Source organism: Antennarius striatus, chromosome 15, assembly GCF_040054535.1.
Source record: "Antennarius striatus isolate MH-2024 chromosome 15, ASM4005453v1, whole genome shotgun sequence".
NCBI lineage: Eukaryota > Metazoa > Chordata > Actinopteri > Lophiiformes > Antennariidae > Antennarius > Antennarius striatus.
Window position 1 is genome coordinate 16,196,268 of NC_090790.1, and position 20,692 is coordinate 16,216,959.

A 20,692-nucleotide genomic window follows, 5' to 3' on the forward strand; every position below is an offset into this window, starting at 1 on the left:
AAATCTATTTTGTGACATATTAGTCATTATGTCTATTTACGTTAAAATAAACAGACAAATGCCAGCATAAATATTGCATCATTAATAAATGCAATTAAATATAATAATATTATGAACTCAGACACACGAGTTAGCGGAACTATTTTACAGAGCTTCAGTTCCGACCCGGTTTGTAAACATCAGTGCACCGGGAGCTTCGAGCAACGTGGGGAACTAACGGGGAGAGGTTCACAAGTCAGCCCAAAACCCTGAATATGGAGAATATAACAGACGGGACGTGGAACAGTTTACCGGTTAAACTGAACGAAAGGATTTTAGAAACTCTGGGCGAGCTGAAATTCACACATATGACACCTGTACAGGTAACATTTACGCTGTGAAACCTCTCCTTGAATTCGGTAAAACACGATATCTGATTTACTCAACCTTTTTTCCAGTCTGCTTGCATCCCTCTGTTCATGAGTAACAAAGATGTGGCTGCTGAAGCGGTGAGTGTACAAATCATTCAATGTCACAGTATAAACACTTTTGTAGTATATTTAATACAAGTGTTAGGTACTTGATAGGTGTTTTCCATGTTAAGCTACTTCCAGTTCTCTATACCTGCCAAAATATTTATACTCCTCTCCGTGTATTATGAAATTATTTTGCAGATTCTAATTTTTTTTCTTGAATAAAGACACACTGGAAAGCGTTCACCAATTTAATAAAGTTCTTTATATCATGATTTTATCAAAGGTTAATACGCCATAACTGTTTGGTTTTGCTAATAAACCATTATTAGTCCTTTATAAACTAGACATAAGACACAGCAAAACATGGTATTTGTGGCAAATCCTCATATGATGCTATACTTTCTCCTTTTGGGGCTAAACTGACAATATGCATTAATGTCAAAATTGATAATTTCATTTTGAAGATGTATGAGCTTTTCCTACTTTTCTTTAGCATTTTACTGTCATGTTATTGAAGGTGACTGGAAGCGGGAAGACTCTGGCTTTCATAATTCCCATTATGGAACTGCTGCTGAAGAGAGAAGAAAAGCTGAAGAAGATGCAGGTAAACATTAAGCTTTACCCACGTAAAGGGGGTAAAGCTATAGGAAACTCCCTGTTGCAAACAGGGAGTTTCCTATAATTGACATATTCCCTGACTGTTGTGTGCAGGTGGGGGCACTGGTGATCACTCCCACAAGAGAACTGGCCCTTCAGATCAGTGAAGTGACGGCGCAGTTTATCCAGAAGTTCCCACAGTTTACGTGAGTAAAACTTATCTGACCTTCAGTGTTGTCATCAGTCATTGTCACACGGTTGATGGTGCAAGAATTTTTTTTCTGAAGATATGGAATCAAATGACACCCTTTTTTTTAAAAGAAACTTTCAGTGATGCTCTTTTGTGTGCGTAAATCATACACTTGTTTTTAGTAAATAATTTTTTTTGTTTTAGGCAGATTTTACTGATTGGTGGCAGTAACCCTATAGAAGATGTTGAGAAGTTCAAGGATCAAGGGTATGTCATGTTCTCTCTGACTTCTTCAGCATTGTATTATTTAGTCAATACTGTATAGCATAAAAAATATTTCTGAGGCTTGTTATACCCTTATTAGTTAGCGTACAGTCCAGGTTTTACAGGAGAAATAAGTGCAGGTGAGGCGTGGATGTTGCACAATAAAGACCCTCTACAAGGGAACAATCAAAATATTCAAAATGTTTTGTAACAGAATGACTTCAGGATCTTGTTGTTTGTGTTTTCTGAATGTTTTATAATAATGTACATTTCTGTGTTTCAGAGCAAACATCGTGATTGCGACTCCAGGCCGTCTGGAGGACATGTTCAGGAGAAAGTCAGACGGGCTGGACTTGGCATCTTCAGTCAAGAGTCTGGACGTGCTGGTTCTGGACGAGGCCGATAGACTTCTAGATATGGGCTTTGAGGCCAGGCAAGAAATCATCTCATCCGACATGCATATTTTTGTCTCTTAAATGTCTTTGTGTGGCTAACATTGTTGTGTGTCTGTGCCTCAGCATAAACACCATCTTGGGCTACCTCCCTAAGCAGAGGCGCACAGGTTTGTTTTCAGCCACTCAGACGCAGGAGCTGGAGAAGCTTGTGAGGGCCGGCCTCAGGAACCCTGTCCGAATCACCGTCAAAGAGAAGGGTGTGGCCGCCACCTCCACCCAGAAAACACCCTCCAGACTCTCCAATTACTACACGGTGAGTTTGACACCAGGCTAATATCAATCAGCCTGAAATTAAAGTAAAGTCATGACACAAAGTTCCTCCGTCATCCTTCAAGATCTGTCGAGCCGAGGACAAGTTCAACAGCCTGGTCACGTTTCTGAGACAGCACAAGCATGAGAAGCATCTGGTCTTCTTCAGGTATGTTGAGTCTGACAGATGCTGGATGTTTTTATCACCCTGTTGCGTTTTCCCCCATCCATGTATGCCAACATTCTGCTGGTGCTTTCATTAGTACCTGTGCGTGTGTGGAGTACTACGGCCGAGCTCTGGAGACTCTGATAAAGAAGGTCACCATCCACTGCATCCATGGCAAGATGAAACATAAACGCAACAAAATCTTTGCAGACTTCCGAAGCCTTAAGAGGTGAGGTGTGTCGAGTTCATGAAGGTAGTAGCACAGTCTGTTTGTTAAGCTCTTCTGTATCATCGTTCATCTGTTTTGCAGTGGGATCCTGGTGTGTACGGACGTCATGGCCAGAGGCATTGATATCCCCGACGTTAACTGGGTGCTTCAATATGATCCTCCCAGCAGTGCCAGGTGAGCGAGAAACAGTTCACGAAAACAGAAAAGTCTATCAGATACATTCACTGCTTTGTTTCATGTCTATTATGGTACAAACTTCTCACCTTTTTGCTCAGCTGTATTTGTCTTCTCATCTTCATCTCAGTGCCTTCGTACATCGATGCGGGCGTACAGCTCGCATCGGCAATGTGGGCAACGCCCTCGTCTTCCTGCTGCCAATGGAGGAGTCCTACGTCAACTTTTTGTCCATCAACCAGAAAGTGAGTCCTTCATTTCCTTTGTCAGTCAAATCAGAACCAGTGTTCTGTAATGTTTGCAGAAACACGTTTCATATTAGCTGCACTAAAAATGTAAATTAACATACTTTTTCCTGTCTGTACAATGATTTCTAGACTTTGTAGTTTTTTCCTAGTTTTCTGTGGCACCATTTTCAGAGATATGTGCATTTTGACTTTTACAACCATCAACATTTCCCGAAGTGAGATACTGTTTTAAGTACCAGTACAACAGTACATAAGTACTAAGCACTGTACGTAAATTACTGAATTTGAAGTGTTTGAATTTAAATAAAAGGGAAAATTAAAACATGTTCAGTGATCGATTGGAGGGTGATGATGAAGTGCCTCGATGTTAAAGACTCTGGATAGGAACTCAGTTCAGCATATGAGGTTTTGTTGTTTGCTCAGTGCCCCCTACAGAAGATGCCCCCTATAAGTGACGTCGTTGACGTGCTGCCCAAAGTGAAAGCCTTGTCTCTGGCCGACCGCGCCATGTTTGACAGAAGCATGAGAGCCTTCGTCTCGTACGTCCAGGCCTACGCCAAACACGAATGCAGTCTCATCTTCAGAGTCAAAGGTGAAAACCCGACACTTTGTCTTTTAAAAGTTATATGAGGTTGTATTCTGAAATGAGATTGGCCCACTCAGTTTCTGGGTTTCAAGCTCTTGTCTAGCATCAAATTTTCAAATTCAAAATGGTTGTAATTATTGTCTTTCCAAATCATTTTGGGATCTTGTGGCTGCTAGATGCTTCGATTTTTGGGTAGGAGCTGCATGGCATCATTTTTGTTTTTGGTTGCCTTTTTCTGTAGTCATTTAGGAGGATGCTGCAATGCTGTTCAGCCATTAAGCTTCAAAAATATTTAGTGAACAAATCATGTTTCTTCATCATTATTGAAACGTGAAGATAACAACTCAAGTTTCATATTTGGATAAAATATTCCTTTTAAATTCAGTTCTGTAGCATGCATAAACTACAAGCTACATTTATGTTCATTTCTTTCTCTAGATCTGGACTTTGCCTCTTTAGCTCATGGCTTCGCCCTTCTTCGCCTGCCAAAGATGCCCGAGCTAAGGGGGAAAACGCTTCCAGATTTCACAGAGACTACGGTGGACACAGACACCATCCGCTACAAGGACAAGAACAGGGAGAAACAGAGACAGAAGATGCTAACAGAGATGAAGGACCAAGAGAAGCCCCCAATTCCCAAAAAGAACTTCATGAAGAATGAGGCCTGGTCTAAACAGAAGAAAAGGAAGGAACGTCGAAAGAAAAGGGCAGCCAAGAGGAAGCATGATGAGGTACTTCCTTTAAATTTAAATACCTAGTCAAGGCGTTGTTTCGCTAGATTCATTTCCTAGATTAACTTTTACACTTTTTTTTATCTGCAGGGCTCTGACGTAGAGGACGAAGACATGAAGGAGCTTTTAAATGACACTCGGCTCCTCAAAAAACTAAAGAAAGGTCAAATCAGCGAGGAGGACTTTGAGAAGCAGGTTACAAGAGAACCGAAGTTGAAACAGAAAATAGACAGACCGTCGTGCAGTGCCTCAGGGGAGGAGGACAAATGATCGAAAGACTTTGTCAACTCACTTCAATCCAACGCATCTGTTCATCTTTTCATGACAGAATTTTATTGATAACTGAAAGGCACGGTTATAAATAAAGTTTGATGAGTTCATCGCTGACGGCCGACGGAGTGAGAACTCCCAGGTCAGTGAAGAGGAGGGTGATGAGGGAAGGGGGCGTGTAATCGATCATTGGATGCTCCTCTGACAGGTTGGATACTGTCTTCAGGGTGTCTGCTTTGTACTGTGGAGGCGAGGAGAAGATGCGTAAAGGAATCCTCTAGAAACAGACCCATCGATTTAATTCTCTTACGCTCGTACCTTAAATTTATCTGGGACATCCTGTTGGTTGAGTGGATACAGACGGACAAATTTGAAACTCTCTGCAACAACATAAAAAACTTTGTTGTGTGCTTTAGAGCACAGCGCCATCTGGTAAGTTCCAATCTGTCAAGGCAAAGAAACGGGTAATAAAATATGGACAGTTTTCAGACCAGAGGAACTCCCCGAAGCCCTCTTTAATGACTAGAAACAATCATCACCACACCTCAAAAAAAGTGCAGCTACATGAACAGACCTTGTTGATGATCCCTCCACTTTCAACAACTCCCTCCGCGCCGACGATAACCAGGTCGACTTTTTCCAACACGTACCTGAGAAACATAACAGAACATGCTGAATATAATAAATATCATGAAAATTTCCTTTTTCCACTGTAGTCTGTTTTCAGTGAGATGACTCTTATGAGAAGTTTCGGCCTTGGCCAGCGACAAATATGTTCAATTTTGGTTCGGATTCCGATCAGGGAACCGTTTTCTTTCTCTTCAACACTTTTTTATTTTGCTTGATCATACTACATTTGACCTAATTACTGTACAACAACTATAGAACCAATTTCCACCAAAGTTGGTAGAGGCAGGAGAGAACACAGTTTGGAGTGGAGCTGTGAAAATTTTTCGACATTTTCAAATTTTTCAGGAAATATTCCAAAAATTAAAACTAGGAAATTTGGTCATATCACCCCAGTATTAGCTGCATTACACTGGCTCCCGATTCATGTTAGATCCGATTTTAAGGTACTTTTATTGACATATAAAACCATTAACGGGCCTGATCCAACCTACTTATCAGATCTGGTTAAACCTTACACTCCGATTATGGCTCTCCGCTCTCAGAATACAGGTCTCTTGTGTGTTCCTAGAGTTAAACATAAGTCAGCTGGCCAGAGGGCCTTCTCCTATCGTGCCCCTTTACTATAGAATAATCTCCCTGTAGGTATTAGACAGTCTGAATCCGTAGATATCTTTAAATCTAGACTCAAAACGTATCTGTTCTACCTAACATACAAGTAATATCGGGGGGGGCAGTCTCAGTGTTTAGGTTTAGCCTAGTCCTGCCGAAGAGCCGTAGGATTTCTTAGTTAGGCCCCTGCCTCCCATCAATCCTCTGCCATTCTGGTCCCTCTAGCGCCACTATTGCCCCTTTCTCTCTATCTCTCTCCCTCCCCTGTTCTCTCTCAGGCCTTCGTGTGGTGGATCATCGGCAATCGGCTACCTTTGTCTCCTTCCGTGGCTGGTGATATCAAAAGCTGCACAATGGTCCTGTTTCACCATCCAGTAGGAGAGTCTGGTTTTGTCTCATTTGGTTCTGTTTTGGTTTTTGGGTTTTGGCAGGGTAATCTTACACTAATTTTTTTTTGAGAACAATGGCTTAGGCACTGTTTGGTCTGTCCTCAGAGTGGTGGATCCTTGGCAATCGGTGACCTCTGTGTGCTTCAGCAGCTGGTGGTGACTCACTCTACTGAATGGATCAGCGTACCTTTGTCATACATTTATTATTGTTATTGTCATTGTTATTATTACTGTGTTGTTAATCTGTACATGCGATATCTATTGCTTCGTCTGTCCACTCCTGGAAGAGGGGTCCCTCCTCTGCAGTTTTCCTCAGGTTTCTCCCATCCATTTTTTCCCCTGTTAAAAGGGTTTTGGGGGAAGTTGTTCCTTATTCGATGTGAGGGTCGTACTGCTACAGTACACAAAGGTCAGAGGGATATCGCCCATGTGCAGATTGTAAAGCCCTTTGAGACGTTGTTTGTGAATAAATAAACTTGAAACAATATTATATAATTCATCCTCAGATGGTAGTATTTGTATAGTGTGGAGCAGATACAGCTACCGTAATTCAAATGCAACCAAATGTATTTATTTTGCCACTACATGCTGACACGACTAAAAACCAGCAGCTGAGACAATTTGTTTATCTCCTGCAGTTTTATAAACACATTCAGATCTTAGAATAAAGATCTGGTTGGTGTAAAGATTGTCCTTGGTGGCTGTTTTGTAGTTAAAAAAAGTCTGAAGAAATGAATTTACCCCACAGCTGCATCCAGGATGACTGTTACTGGAACATTGAGTTTTCTCAGGGCTTCTGCCATCTGCTGCCTGAACACAGAAGACATTCAATGAGTGTTTGTCCCCTCAGAATAAAACACCTCACTGCCAGGATTCACCCACCCAGCTGAGTCAGGCTGTGATTCAGTCACATAGACAGAGAAGCGTTTCTTCTCAGCTGCAGCTTTCTCCAGCACCCTGAGGACCACTCTGGAGTACGAGTGAGTCAGGATTTTCTGTGAATATAAGGGACAAACAGAGACTCGACTATAAGCTTCATGAAGGCAGGATTTCATTGTGAGTTGGTCTAAAATATTTTGTAAAGACCAACAGTTTGGGTGGACAACAGCGTGTAGGAATACATCTGTCCGAGACAAAAACATTTGAATAAGTACAAAAACGCAAGATTGATAAGTCAGACTCAGTTTTCAATGTCAAGAACACGGAGTGATCACCATGGTAACGGATGCTATACGCCTAAGCTCCCCCAAAAGAGATCATGTACGGGTTTAAACAAAGATGTTCTTTTAGTAAATCTTCTCCTGGTGAATGTCCATAAACAATCATTCAGCGCTGTACGGGAATTGCTTTTCTGGGTCCTGTTGCTCCAGAAACCTTCATCCATTCAGCTGGTAATTCAGAAAATCTTTCAGTTTTATCATTCACACAATAATAGTGATGAAAGCAAAGCCTCAATGACACTTCCTTGAATGATGTTTTTATTCTTTTTACTGTCATTTTTTCCACCACTACTGAAGCAATCAGGAACCACATTCATCTACTGGTGTTAGTTATCGGTAATATTCAACCACTACATTCCACTCCAAGTAATGGTACATTTCCTTCTTTAAGGGAGGATTTGTTTAAATCTGTTGTATCACATTTGAATTTTAAGAGCTCTACAATGTGTTATTTTCAGAGGTAACAAATGTGTCCTTTAAATTTACACATACAACATTTGGTTAATGTAAAATAAATACTTACAGCACCATCTTTGATGAAGGTGTGGCAGAGCTTTGCAACCTTGGTCCTGGACATCGAGATCTTCTCGAGGAAAAGTTCTCCTCTCTCCTCCATCACCTTCTTACAACGTGACAAATCCTGACAGAACAACTAGACTTAGGATTGGAATAACTTGAACTCATCAATAAAGCTTTTTTTTTTTTTAAAGGACAGTATCATACTGTCGCGGTTAAATCTAGGGGAGATATTGAAGCACTTTTCTTTGAATACAAAACCTTGAATTGAACTCTTACCTTTATGGATTGATTAGAAAACAATCCAGGAAACTAAAACACTACTTATTTTTAAATATGCAAACATATAAAAGATATTCAAACATACACACATTTAATGTTTTGTGCACGAGTACATTATTTTGGTTGATACCTTAAGAAATGTTAATATGGACTGATTTCAGAAGATTTCACTCCTACAAATAAGTGATCCACAATCTCTACCACTAATTAGATGAGTGAAGAGTTAAATCATTTCCAGCTTGGTGGTGATATGACGTCTGGTTTCTAACCTGGTGCTCAAGTGATGTCAGACTAATGAAACGCAGGAAGAGCTCTCCTCCTGAGGACACGGCCACCGAGGAATCCACCCCTGTCAGGCAGTCTATGGCCGACGTCAGGCTCTCTCTTAAGCCCAGGATAGTTTCACCTGAGGGGTTGGAGAGAGCTCATCAACAAAGATTTAACTTCACTATAAACAAATGTTAACTAAAAACCTGCGCACCTTTGTCTCGTTTGAGGAATTCCAGCAGAGTGCGGATGGCAGCCACGGCTGAGGCCATGTCTGGGTCTTTCCTCATCTGAGCCCTGAAATACTCCACCAGCTCTGACCCGAGACAGTGAAACACAGTTAGCATCTGAGCTACGAACAAAAATACGAAATACTCGTAACTGACCTTCTTGATTCATCCTGAATCCCACAGCCGAACTCAAAAGCTGACGTCTTTAGGGTTAAAGCAAGACACGGGGGTAGTTTGAGAATTCAGTCCGTCAACAATTGTTGACAAAAGCCGTCACGTTCAAATTATGTGTTTTAAAAAAAACAAAATAATTATTTTAAATTACAATAATAGCCGCCACAATCCTGTCATTAAAAAAACCAATTAAATCCTTGGGGAAAGTTGCATTTCCACTATTGATCTAAGTGTACTCTGAGTTGCATGTTGATGTGTCGCGAAAAGATGACGTAACGTTCCTACTCCAGCGGCGTGCCGCCTTCCGGTGCTGTCAGAACTTTGAAATTCAGTCGTATTATTGGAAAGATGACTGTGATTTTTGGATGTTTATTTAAAAAATGGTAAACTAATATAGTTTAAGTATTTGATAGTAACAGTATAAAACGTCTATTAATAGGAAAATATAATAGCTGGATGCTACACATTAATAATCACTATCTTATTCTTTCTTAAACGTTTGCTATTATAAACCTACTGCTTGTAAACACTCAATATTGCCATTAAAGTATAACCATAAATGATGAGGTTATTAAGTCACGTGTTGTGAAATTTCCAACCACAAATGCTATTCTAAATGGATAAGTGCTATTGAATTGATGCTTTCAAGATTTAATTTTTTTGTTGTATGTTGACTTCACATTAACGGATGACTCGTTATGAATTAGTTCAATATAAATTTTAAAAAAAACCCAATGAATTGATATTTATTGATATAACAAGCTACAATGACTCCTACGCAGTTTTGCACAACCCGTTCTATCCATTCGATTATTTTGACATTTTAAAGTCAATTCTGAAAATATAAGATATGCTTATAATAAAACAAAAACAGGTACTGCTATGAGTTGTAATTGTTTTTTATAACGCAGTAGTTTTTGAAGTTTGATATTTCACCACGAGGGGGCAATATCGTTCTTTTCAATGTCCATTGAATAGCGTGAACCTTCAATAATTCATTCATTCATCGTCTACCGCTGCATCCGCTGTCGCGGGTCACGGGGAGCTGGAGTCTGTCCCAGCTGACTGAAGGGGTGAGGCGGGGAAAACTTCGGGCGCGACGCCAGTGCAAAGTTTAGGATTAAGAGGAAGTAAGGTAGATTTTTATCAGAACATTTGATTATAATTTTTTTGTTAACTACCCCAAAAAACTAAATTAGGCTTAAACATTTCCAACCTACGCTGTATGTTTTTGACTCTAGATTAGAAAGTACTCTTTTTGTTAGAAATAAAGAAATTACCTCAATGGTAGCTACTTTGTACTTTGACTAATGAGGCACATATTTAAATCCCACTAATATACTGTAGATCAGTGTTATCACACAAATTAGCATCTCTATCAAGATGCTATTTCAGGAGGGAAGATATCTTTATAGATTGTGATATTCACTCACAAATTTTCAAATTCATAGGCAGAAAACATAATTAAAATAAAGCATTACGATGATGAAAAAGAAATAACACGTTATGAGTGTGAAAGATCTGATAAAAGCAGGACATTAAAATACAGTAAAATAGCTAATAAAATCTAATAAAACAAGAAGAACGATATCTAGTTAAAATTAAGAGATAAAGTTGAAAAGAACATTTTGAATTAATGAGAATGTTGCTGTAAAAATAAAGTTTTATGATCTGTTTTAAATGCTCCCATGGTCTGAACAGGCCTCAGTTCTTCAGGTCGTTTGTTCCACAGCTGAGGAGCTTAGAAACTAAAAACTGATGCTTGGTTCTGGATCCAGAATCACAAAGACCATCCCTGAGGAAGCGAGGGGCCTGGATGCCCCATAACACACATCTGAAAGACGGCTTAACATTCCAGGTATACAAAACCTCTAAGTAAAAGTGATCACTGAAATGACTTCTGTTTACTCTGTTTGATAAAATGGAGCCATGATGGAGGATTCTTCCTCTCTCCATCTCACTGGTTCTTGAAACTGTTCAAATGTGCTTCGTACCAATAACAACAACCATACAGTCTTGGGCCACTAGGCCAAGAGCCTCTCTACATTTAAGATAATACTCAAAACTTTTATTTTTGATACAGCTTGTTGTCAATACTGTCTTAAGTTCACCTTTAGTTATGCTGCTCTAGGTTTCCCATGACGCACTGAGATTCTCTTCTCTGCCTCTACCTCTCTTCCTCTACACATTCATCTACTTTTAATTAATATGATGTCTTCCTCATAGTCTTTGTGCCTTCTCATTCTGCAGGTTCCCTGCTGAGGTTGTCCTAGTTGATGCCCGGAGATACTACCATTATTCATAAGGAAAATATTGTCATTATACAGTCATACATGTGTGATAGTATGAAACATTGCTCTTGGAAAGCCCATTGAGACAACTTTTATAGAAATTTGCCATTTGACAAATAGAATTCACTGAATACCAGCTCTGAGAGTAACTTTAAACCAGACTTAAATTCCCGTTTTTGTTCTCTAATTCTTTTCATTCTTGCTTTTAATCGGTTTATGTCGCCAATGCAGGACTTTTCCTTGCAATTAAGCGTTATTTAAGGTTGGTCTGTATACTTTTACTTTTCATTACAGACCGAGAATATCGTGGTGCTGGCAGCCTCTTTGTTCTCCTACACACTCAGCAGGCGACATCTCTTCTCACAGTGCAGCTGCAGCCAGGCTCCATCAGTCCGCGCATGCGCAGTAGCTCCTCTGTGCGCTCTACTGTTTGCATTGTGTCTGAACTGCCGGCGAGCTTTAAAAATATTATCCCCACCGCGGCAATGTCGGGCAGGTCGGTCCGAGCTGAGACCCGGAGCAGGGCGAAGGATGACATCAAGAGGGTTATGGCCGCGATTGAGAAAGTACGAAAATGGTAAGAGGAAAAAGAGAAAAAAGCGTGCTTCGTTATCTAACACGAGAAAGGCTTGCTTGTTGGGGGAGGAGAGGGAAGGAGCGACAGGGATGAAATTGAAAGAAAAGGACATTTTTGATTCAGATGTACTTGCGGCTCAGGTGCACCGGGGCGCACTAGTGCGGTGCATCACCCCGTCCGTCATCTGGCTTCACGAATCAAACATACCCGGCGTGGGGTTTCTTTCCTTTTTTTTTTTTTTTTTTTTTTGAATTTTTTTTTTCCTGGCTGATTTTAACAGCTAGGGTTGAACCCAGAAGCCATTTCGATGCAGTCACATGAAGCCATTGCTGCCCGCTGTTGAGCTCGTTGCTCAGGCGGCGGTTTTGGGACCGAATCGTCCGATAACTCTCGACTTGGAAACAATTTGACGACGGCGCTCTTGAGTCGGAGTAGTTTAGTCCGTCTGGAGTTTTAAATTAAGCGCTTTGAGTCGCCCTTTAGGACTGATAGAGAAGAAGGCACGGTGGGGGTTGGGAGAGGGAAGTAGGCTACAGGAGTGCATGGCTGAACACGTAGTGACTCAGTCCCGATGTTTAACGATTAAAAGACGCTTCAAAACACATTCCCCTGCTCAATCCTACCAGAAAAAACTATAAAAACTATAAATACTTAAGTATTTAACCCCGCCCGGCGGTACAGTTTGTGATTTTTATTTTTATTTTTTTAATCAGGTAGTTTAATCAAACGTCCACAGGTCAAAGTCAGTAGAAGTTGGTGGTTGGAAAAATTAAATTAATAGTAATTGTTTAAGGAGTAAAACTGGATTTTATGTTTCACATAACATGTAATTTAATATACTTTTCTGAGTATTGTAGTTTTTTTTTTTTTTTTTTTCAAGTTTTAAAATAAATTTGAGTTTTCAGCGATCGGTTTTAAAACTATTAGAAATAAGTGAGTTAATGAAGCTGGTTTAACTTTTTAGCCCAACAAGTGGAACAACTTTGTTTTTATTCAGTTAATCCTTATAATGCAGTTTTATTAAACATCCCTGGTATTTATTTGTAATTCTAAATTTTTATTCTTTTTGGCACACATACCTTTTATTAATTGGTTTAAGCAAACGTCTGACTCTGTTAATTAAATTAATTATTCTGTAGAAACAAAACATCATTTTATACTTTACACTTCATATAGTCAACTTTTTTTTTTTTTTTTTAGCTTTTAATACGATTAGCAAGAAATATTTGTAATCCAGTAGCGTGATGCTGTTATCGAGTTACTTTTCATAAGAAAAGTAACTCGGAATTACTAATTTTAACTAAATCATTTACCATTTTTCTCATTAGATTAAATGTGTAGCCCAGGGATAAATTGTGTATGCTAATTTTAATCTGGGTTCTTCCACAGGTCAAAATCTGAAGTGGGTTATCGACCTGGTTTTATAATTGTCGATAATTATCTTAAAAATAAGTTAACAGAACCTGTTGTGAAACTGAAGAGGGCGCTGTTTCATTCTTTGTCTTCACATCGTAATGTCCCTAACATGAGCTGGCGACTTATCTTGGGTGTACCCCGCCTCTCCCCCGTAGCCAGCTGGGATAGGCTCCAGCGTAACGGCTAAGGACGAGTCGGCTACGACTGTGATATCGATCGATGAATGAATGAATGATGACTCAAGCTGGGGGTGTGGAGGTGACCATGCCTCAGCGCTTTGACTCGACTTGGTTTTCGTTCACAGGGAGAAGAAATGGGTGACCGTTGGAGACACATCCCTCCGCATCTACAAATGGGTGCCGGTGACGGAGCCCAAATCAGATGATGTGAGTTGTTGCTGCCATTTTGGCTCTTACTGTTATTAGCAGTGAACCAAAAACACATTTTCATCACAAGCTTCCAACAGGAGCTTTTTATGAAATGTTGAACAGAAAAGACTCCACCCTTTGCTTGCAATGTGGTTTTTATTTTTAATTTTTTTATATTTGTAGAAGAGCAAGAATAAGAAGAAGGGCAAAGATGAGAAATACGGCTCCGAGTTGACGACTCCAGAGAACAGCTCCTCTCCAGGGATGATGGACATGCACGGTATGTAGTGGACGCCTCAGGGACTGACTCATGGGTGTGATGGTGGACCGTCAGACAGCGCTGGGCTGTTCGTGGGTTCTTCTTGTCCTCTTCTCAGAGGCTTTTACACAAATGAGCTCCTTGAATCGCTTCAGAAAAGGAGAAACGGTTGTTGAGGAAACCCAGAAAGTTTTCCACTTCACGGCCTCCATCTGCCTGCGTGGAGGGTTGTTTCCTGTCACACAGGTTCTGAACATGTTGACAGACAGTCGCTATAGGCTATGTCAGGTGTCACAAGTTAGCTCCCGCTAGTCCATTAGCTGGTTTTGGCATGTCGAAGGTTTGAGAGGACAAGACTGCAGTGTATTCTCATTCATCAACAGTCCAATGAGGAGTGGAAATGCCCCAGGCGCTTTTGGTGTTTGTTAATTCCGGAACTAATTTTCTGTAATATTGTAATTATCAGGATCCTGCCTCTGAACCAATAAACCAAGTTGAAATGATGAAACCTTTAAAAATACATTAATACACCAGTTTTCATCTTTAGTTTTCAGAGTAATAGCACACATAATTCTTTTATTTTAATGTTGTTTTACACAAAAAAATTGCCGAACATGACCAGATTTATTTGAGTTTTTAAACCTTTTTTTTTTTCTAAATGCAGCCACATCCTTTGTCTGAGGTCTTTATGGAATAAAACCTTTTATTTTTTGACAGAAACTGTTTGAAGTGTTTTGCTGTAGTGACTCCGTCCCTCTGTCTTTACAGATGACAACAGCAACCAGAGCTCCATCGCTGACTCATCCCCGGTCAAACAGGAAAACAGTTGTAGCACCAGCCCCACCCCAGAGCCCACCAACGTGTCCCACCGCGACAACAGTGACACCAAGTCTGACCAGAGCCCGGACAACAAGAGGGGTGAGACATCTTCACACACACGCACACACACACACACACACACACACACACACACACACTAGCGTGAGGTTAGCGTTGCATTTCAGACGCTCCCCTCCCGTTTTTATTTTTCCCCCGTGATGTTTTTTGTAGCGTCACGCTGAGAGAAACGAAACGTCTTTTTCCCGACAGTTGAAGGAACAAAGATGCAGCTGTGGTCACGCCGATCCCCTCGTTCTGTCGCTCATGCTCTAAAGCCTCTTCCTGACTCCAACCTTTGAATTAATCTGATTTTATTGTCGTCGAGGTAACATCCTGGTAATCGGGTGTGTTTCATCAAACCTGCAAAACTTGCGTGAACTAAATTTGCCGTATTATTTTCATCCAAGTTGATAAGAAGAGTTGAACAACCTCCAAAAATGTCACATCTTTGCTTGCTCCATGAATTTTGTGTGTGTGTGTGTGTGTGTGTGTGTGTGTGTGTGTGTGTGTGGGAGGGGGTTAATCTGAACAGAGGACACAGGATGTCCTGAGCCGAACAGATTCTGAACCCCCTTGTGGGAACTTTTGATTTGTGATATTTGGATGGTAAAAAATAAAACTTGCTTGACATTTAAAAACTGGCAGCATGATAATTTTTTTTGCCAATTTTTCCTTGAAAAGTAATTCAACATCTGATTTCTGACTATGTCCAATATCATAAAATAGACAGCAGCGAATTGGGCAGCTTTTTGAACGATGGAACAGATAAGAAAATATTTTCTTAGATTCAGTGTCCAATCGGATCGTCTAAGATTGAGGCTTGAAAAGAAAATGTAAACCTTAAAATCCATCAGTTGATGCGTCTCCAGCTCTACCTTTTGACTTCTTTAATCTTGATTAAACTAAGCTCAACTTATGTCGAGTTCATTTTATCTCAATTTCCCCTTTACTTTGCAGTTACCTCAGACAAGAACACCGTATTGCGATAACGTCAGGAACTAGATCCTGGAACTCGACCTAACCCTACCCCCCCGTACTGTCCCATCTCCTGTATTTACTGTGATGTGTTCTGTCTTCCAGGTAAGACCACCCCTTCATCAGAGACCTCAGAGCGAGCACCAAGTGCCAAGAGAGACGGTCTGTCCTCAGGGGAGAAGAACTCTTCAGACAGTAAAACCACTCAGGTACTAAAGCTAGTCAGTTCCCACCGATGAGTTCACGACGGGTTCGTCGGGTGAACCCCCGGTGATTCGAGCCCCGAGGTTCTTCTCGAATCCACCCTTCACTGGTCCTGATCTTTCATTAGTTTCTTGGTAAACTTCATGACGTCAGCAAACTGTTTTCTCCTTGTGCTCTGGACAGTTTATGACCTTCTTCCTTTAGCGTGAGAATCTGCTTCTGCATCAGCAGATCCTCAATATAAAATCTGACTGGAACATGGGGCGCGTAAATCAAGGCGGCGTATCGGACCGATGAACAACAAGCTCCATGAAATCAGAGCTGTTTGAGGCCGTATGATAATTACTTTTATATGTTTATTTAAAAGAAAAAAAGCATTGGCAGTGTCTAGCGTAAAGGATGTATTCAGGGTGTTTGCGTTTGGTTTCCCCCCGTTCAGAATAAACCGTGGCTGCGATGAGGAGAGGAGTTACAGTCCAGTTAAACCTTCATCGGCCGTGAGGATGTTTTAATCACAATTCAAAACATGAGCTTGATTTATCAGATGTTTTCCCCTGGTTGGCGTTGAGCGCCGTCCTACAACTGCAGCCGTCATGTGCGCTGTCCCCAGGCACTCCGTGAATGTTGAATGGATATTTATAGTCGGATCCAGGACGACCGTGAAGAACAAACAAGCCTGACTGCGGGGAAACGCTGTCCTTGGAGCATGTGTGTCACAACAAGCCTTTCTATAAACGCTTCCCTTCCATCATGAGCGTCTGAACCTCAAACCTCCTTGAGTCCTCGTCGTCCGGCGTTCGTTAAAATGCACGACGACGTGAGTTGCGTACGTGGACAGAACCGTCCCGTCCGCAGCACAAACAGATCCGGCTGCACGCGGCGGGGGAAGCACGACGGCACGATCGTTTTCACGTCCGTACTCATGCTGACACCCTGCTGCTGTAGCTGTTTTCTCTTTGGGAGGGGATTTTCTTAAAGGTTATCGAGCCGATCTCCATAGTTATTATTCCAGTTCGCTGATAACGGCGCGCTAAGTGGTGGTTTCTGGATTTTCTCCTCTGGTGTACGAGTTGAACTGGTTTGGCTGAATGAACTGACTGAACTCCAGGTGTCAGGTGTGGGTGGAAGGAGTTAGCAACACGCGGGGCCTCAGGGTGGTGCTGTTTGGTTGGCTTTTCGTAGACTTGTGCTCCGACAGGAACTCCCAGTTGAATCGTCGTCACCAGTGTGGTGGTGCAGGTTATGCTGTCTAACACCAGATGGATGGATATAATTATATAGAAGCTACAATAATTACTAGTTGTATTATAATCCACTCCGTTTAGACCAGTTCAGTTAAAACTAACCGAGCCTTCTCGATCCCTTTCAAAACAAAAGCCACAATGTGGACAGAAACCCCATTTTTCTGGCTCCATAGCTACGACAGTATGACAGGAAGTTGTCCTAGCTATATAGCATCAGACGTGAGACTACACGTTGGTGATTATCATTATTGTGCTTTTCTTCCCGTAGGACCTAGACGAGGATGCCCCGCCCAGCAAGAAAAGCAAACTGGAGTCCTCATCCCAGGACTTTGATGAGAGTTAAATGTTTGGGGCAGAATAATTTTGCTCCTTTACCCTCCCTCCACATCTCCCTCCATTGACTCTAGATAACTTAGGGTTAATGGAGACACCAGCTCTCCTTCTACTCCTTTTACTACCCTCCCCTCCCCTCCCACCACCACCCCACCCAAACTATACCAAAGGGAGAAAGGACATCTCTCTTTGCTGTTTCCCCTCTTTGCTCCAACACTCCTCTGCCACAGAGGGAGAACGGATATTACCTCTATTCGCTGGTCCCCCTCCGTGCTTCCTTCCTGTTCTCCACACCTTTTCACTAATGCCAAGAGAAGCTCTGATCCTAGGCTGCAATCTTTCCCCCCTGCGACCGGGATCGGCGCCGTCGGCCGAGCCCAGACACCACCAGGCCAGACCACAAACACTGACCTGCATCTGTGACGAGAAGAGTTAACACTGGGGATCCGAGATGAGGACGAGGCCCAACGCCGATGCTGCCCTGAGACCGTTTTCACAACGGAGGCCAACCTGGTCTCAGATCAGCGGCTCCAGGCGGAGCCTCCACCTTAAGACCACACCACTTCGATCCTCCCGATTCGCCTCCTGTTAGACTAATGTTCTATCTTTGTTTAGGAAACGTTTAGGGTTTTTTTCTCAGGAGGGTCAATGCACTGTTATGGTATGTCACAATCGATCACAGATAGATTTGCTGCTGTAGTGGAATCTTTTTTCTCTATCCATGACAAAGTTCTCCATTCCCCTCTTTTTTGTTTTGTTTTTGTTTGTTTTTTAAAGTGAGTTTGTGGTTTGTAGAAGAAGACGGTACAATCACGGTTGGATGCGTAGTGACGGCAGGCGTAGGTAGCGTAGGTCCAGAAGGAGTGCCTTGAGTTACTGCCGTTTAGGTCAAGCAGGTTTGGATTTACAAGTTTGGTGCCATGTTTCTTTGTTATTGTTTTTTGCCTTATAATCATCACTAATTAGTATCATCCAGTATTTAAATGAAGCAACGACAGGTTTGTTTTTATTTGAACCAACAGTTCAACATTTTGTGAACGTCACACGAGAGGATTGATCACACTCTGGTCAAAATATCAAGGAAGGGCTGGTTAGCTTAACTTAGCATGAAGAAAACCGTCTGAAGGAAAGTAAATCATCTAACAGCACCTCTGAAGCTCACTTGTTAACTTCACAGTTGTGCAGCATCTGTCATTAGTGTCGTCGTGGCGATATTGTCACATCTGTTGGAGGGTTTAAACCAGTCTGTTAAAAGTCAGACTTGAGTTAGCTGCTCATTGAGCGGACGTTCAGACGCAGTAGAAGTGGAACAGCAGCGCTATTCTCCCTTTATAATGATGAGGTGCAAATAAAGCCCCAGGAGGAGTACAAGGGGCATTTGTGACAGCAGACCAAATGCAAACTTGAAGTCAACTCTCACGCCTCAAGAACATTTACAACAGAAGTCTGGTGTTTAGACTTTTTAATGTATAAATATTACAAACTGCTGCTTGTTTTTAGGCTAAAGGGTTCATGTGAACTTAAAAAGTGCTTTTAGAGGCCAATCAATTCGTACACTTCATGCTAAGCTAAGCTCGCCATCCACACAGACATGAGTGCCATCGATCCTCGTATCCAACTCCCAGTGAAAAAGAGACTGAAGCGCGTTTCCCAAAATGCGGAATTGCTCCTTAAATTGGTCAGAAGCAGGACACTACCCAGAACTTTGTTGTCTGGAAATTTTTAACATCTGCAAAAGTCATCAGTAGAATTCCCGGTTGCTGGTCTGTGTCCATGTCATCCCCTTTAAAGCAGAAAAAGACCAGTTTGTGGGACTGGTTTTACCGTCTGGTCCGCCGTCGTGACCCTTATTTAATCACTTCATGTCTGTTGTGTGTATCAGTACTTCTCCAAGACCTACAAATGTCTCTGTAGCTCCACACAGAAGGGTCCAGGCCTTTAGCACCAACATTGGTTCTAATCCTCCTTCCAGGTGCTGTCTGTTGGCTGAATCCAGTCACCTGTCGTATCAAGATCTCGGTTTTGTGCAGATTTGCGCAAATTTACTTGAACTTTACAGTGCGGATTCAGACCTGTGACCTCTAATGTTCGACCTCACACGTTAGTTTCATTGATCAATTGTGACTATGGATTGGAATCACACACACTTCATAACAGGGGCTCTGTAAACAATGTAATTACTTGATCAGATTTTTTGCAAATTCACATGGATGGAGAGAAAAGAAATAAATTGTCTCAGTTTAGAGGATGGATTAGCATATACCTCATTCCCAGTCCAGCAGTGCTGGAACTTAAAATGCTATTGTATTGACATTAACCGTTATAAACAGCATTACGTACACTCAGTTAAAAAATAAAATCTCACTTATGTTGTAGCTTTCACCTGATTGAGCCGATTGCTTATAGTTTGCTCATAACTGTGTTTTAAAGAAGAGCTGTGAGATATAAAGTCATGTTTTGTTTTGTTTTTCTTGGGACCATTTTTTTTCTCTTTAGATCTTGTACAGATTTATGATTTGGTTTGACTTATTTATTCCATCAGTAGTGCTTGGTTTTTATGTCCAATGGTTTTGTTTTCTTAATAAAATTCACAAAACTTTTCAGTCTTGTTGTTGGGAGTATTTGGAGGGAAGTTGTGTTAAATCTCTAGAAAGCTGTTGGTGATAATAAAAGCGCTAGTTAAGAGACCAAAATTTCTTATTAGGACTCATACAATTCCAAACTAAATGTTGTCGCTGCTCTCTAGAGACTTTAATGAGGTGATAATAGGTCTGGGTGGTGTTAGCAGATTTTTCCTCTACACAATGTCGACAAAACAATTAATTAAAGCCTCTCTAAAGCCAATTTTGAAGCAGTTTTTCAAAGCAATAACATTTTAGAAATCCTTCGGTTACAGTTAAACATTTGCTGTAAGGCTACGAGATGTGTATGTGCATACGCAATTCCACTAAAACATAACCCAGAGTTGCTGCTTTTAGTAGCAAGCTTCACTTATTAAACAGCTTATGATATGATGAAAAATGGAGCAGGCTCTTTGTGCTGCCTGAACCTCTCAGGAGCAAATGGATCGGGTGATGAAACCATAATGAGCAGGGAGGAAGCTCACCTCCACATCTCTGTGACCTAGAAAGTCAGGTTTAACGCTCCGTGAGGGGTCGTGGATCCGTGTGCTGCGAGGCAAAAACGTGCTCTCCTGTCGGAGTGAAATAACAGAA

General features: G+C 41.4%; 3 protein-coding genes across 4 annotated transcripts; 2 read left to right on the plus strand and 1 right to left on the minus strand.

The window, feature by feature from the left end:
- Window positions 1–203: 203 nt before the first annotated feature.
- ddx55 (DEAD (Asp-Glu-Ala-Asp) box polypeptide 55) lies at window positions 204–4,614 on the plus strand. The gene is made up of 14 exons (XM_068335349.1): window positions 204–362; window positions 438–488; window positions 973–1,059; window positions 1,167–1,258; window positions 1,447–1,509; window positions 1,790–1,939; window positions 2,025–2,214; window positions 2,297–2,379; window positions 2,474–2,605; window positions 2,687–2,779; window positions 2,910–3,024; window positions 3,451–3,619; window positions 4,052–4,344; window positions 4,435–4,614. The coding sequence occupies exons 1-14, from the start codon at window positions 255–257 to the stop codon at window positions 4,612–4,614; spliced, it is 1,806 nt and encodes a 601-aa protein (XP_068191450.1). The 5' UTR covers window positions 204–254.
- eif2b1 (eukaryotic translation initiation factor 2B, subunit 1 alpha) lies at window positions 2,806–9,239 on the minus strand. Of its 2 annotated transcripts, XR_011038236.1 has the most exons (10): window positions 8,914–9,239; window positions 8,742–8,843; window positions 8,530–8,666; window positions 7,986–8,102; window positions 7,125–7,237; window positions 6,984–7,052; window positions 5,189–5,264; window positions 4,933–5,058; window positions 4,637–4,855; window positions 2,806–3,068 (listed from the first exon to the last, which is right to left on the minus strand). XR_011038236.1 is itself a non-coding variant. In XM_068335350.1 (9 exons), exons 1-9 carry the CDS (start codon window positions 8,924–8,926, stop codon window positions 4,700–4,702), a joined length of 909 nt encoding a protein of 302 aa, XP_068191451.1. In that variant the 5' UTR covers window positions 8,927–9,238; the 3' UTR covers window positions 4,560–4,699. The 2 variants fall into 2 exon arrangements, 1 of the variants encoding a protein (XP_068191451.1); XM_068335350.1 differs by lacking the exon at window positions 2,806–3,068 and having other exon boundaries at window positions 4,560–4,855; window positions 8,914–9,238.
- Window positions 9,240–10,921: 1,682 nt separating this feature from the next.
- bcl7a (BAF chromatin remodeling complex subunit BCL7A) lies at window positions 10,922–20,300 on the plus strand. Its single transcript, XM_068335554.1, has 6 exons — window positions 10,922–11,799; window positions 13,520–13,601; window positions 13,767–13,863; window positions 14,611–14,760; window positions 15,802–15,905; window positions 17,413–20,300. The coding sequence occupies exons 1-6, from the start codon at window positions 11,621–11,623 to the stop codon at window positions 17,485–17,487; spliced, it is 687 nt and encodes a 228-aa protein (XP_068191655.1). The 5' UTR covers window positions 10,922–11,620; the 3' UTR covers window positions 17,488–20,300.
- Window positions 20,301–20,692: the final 392 nt, after the last annotated feature.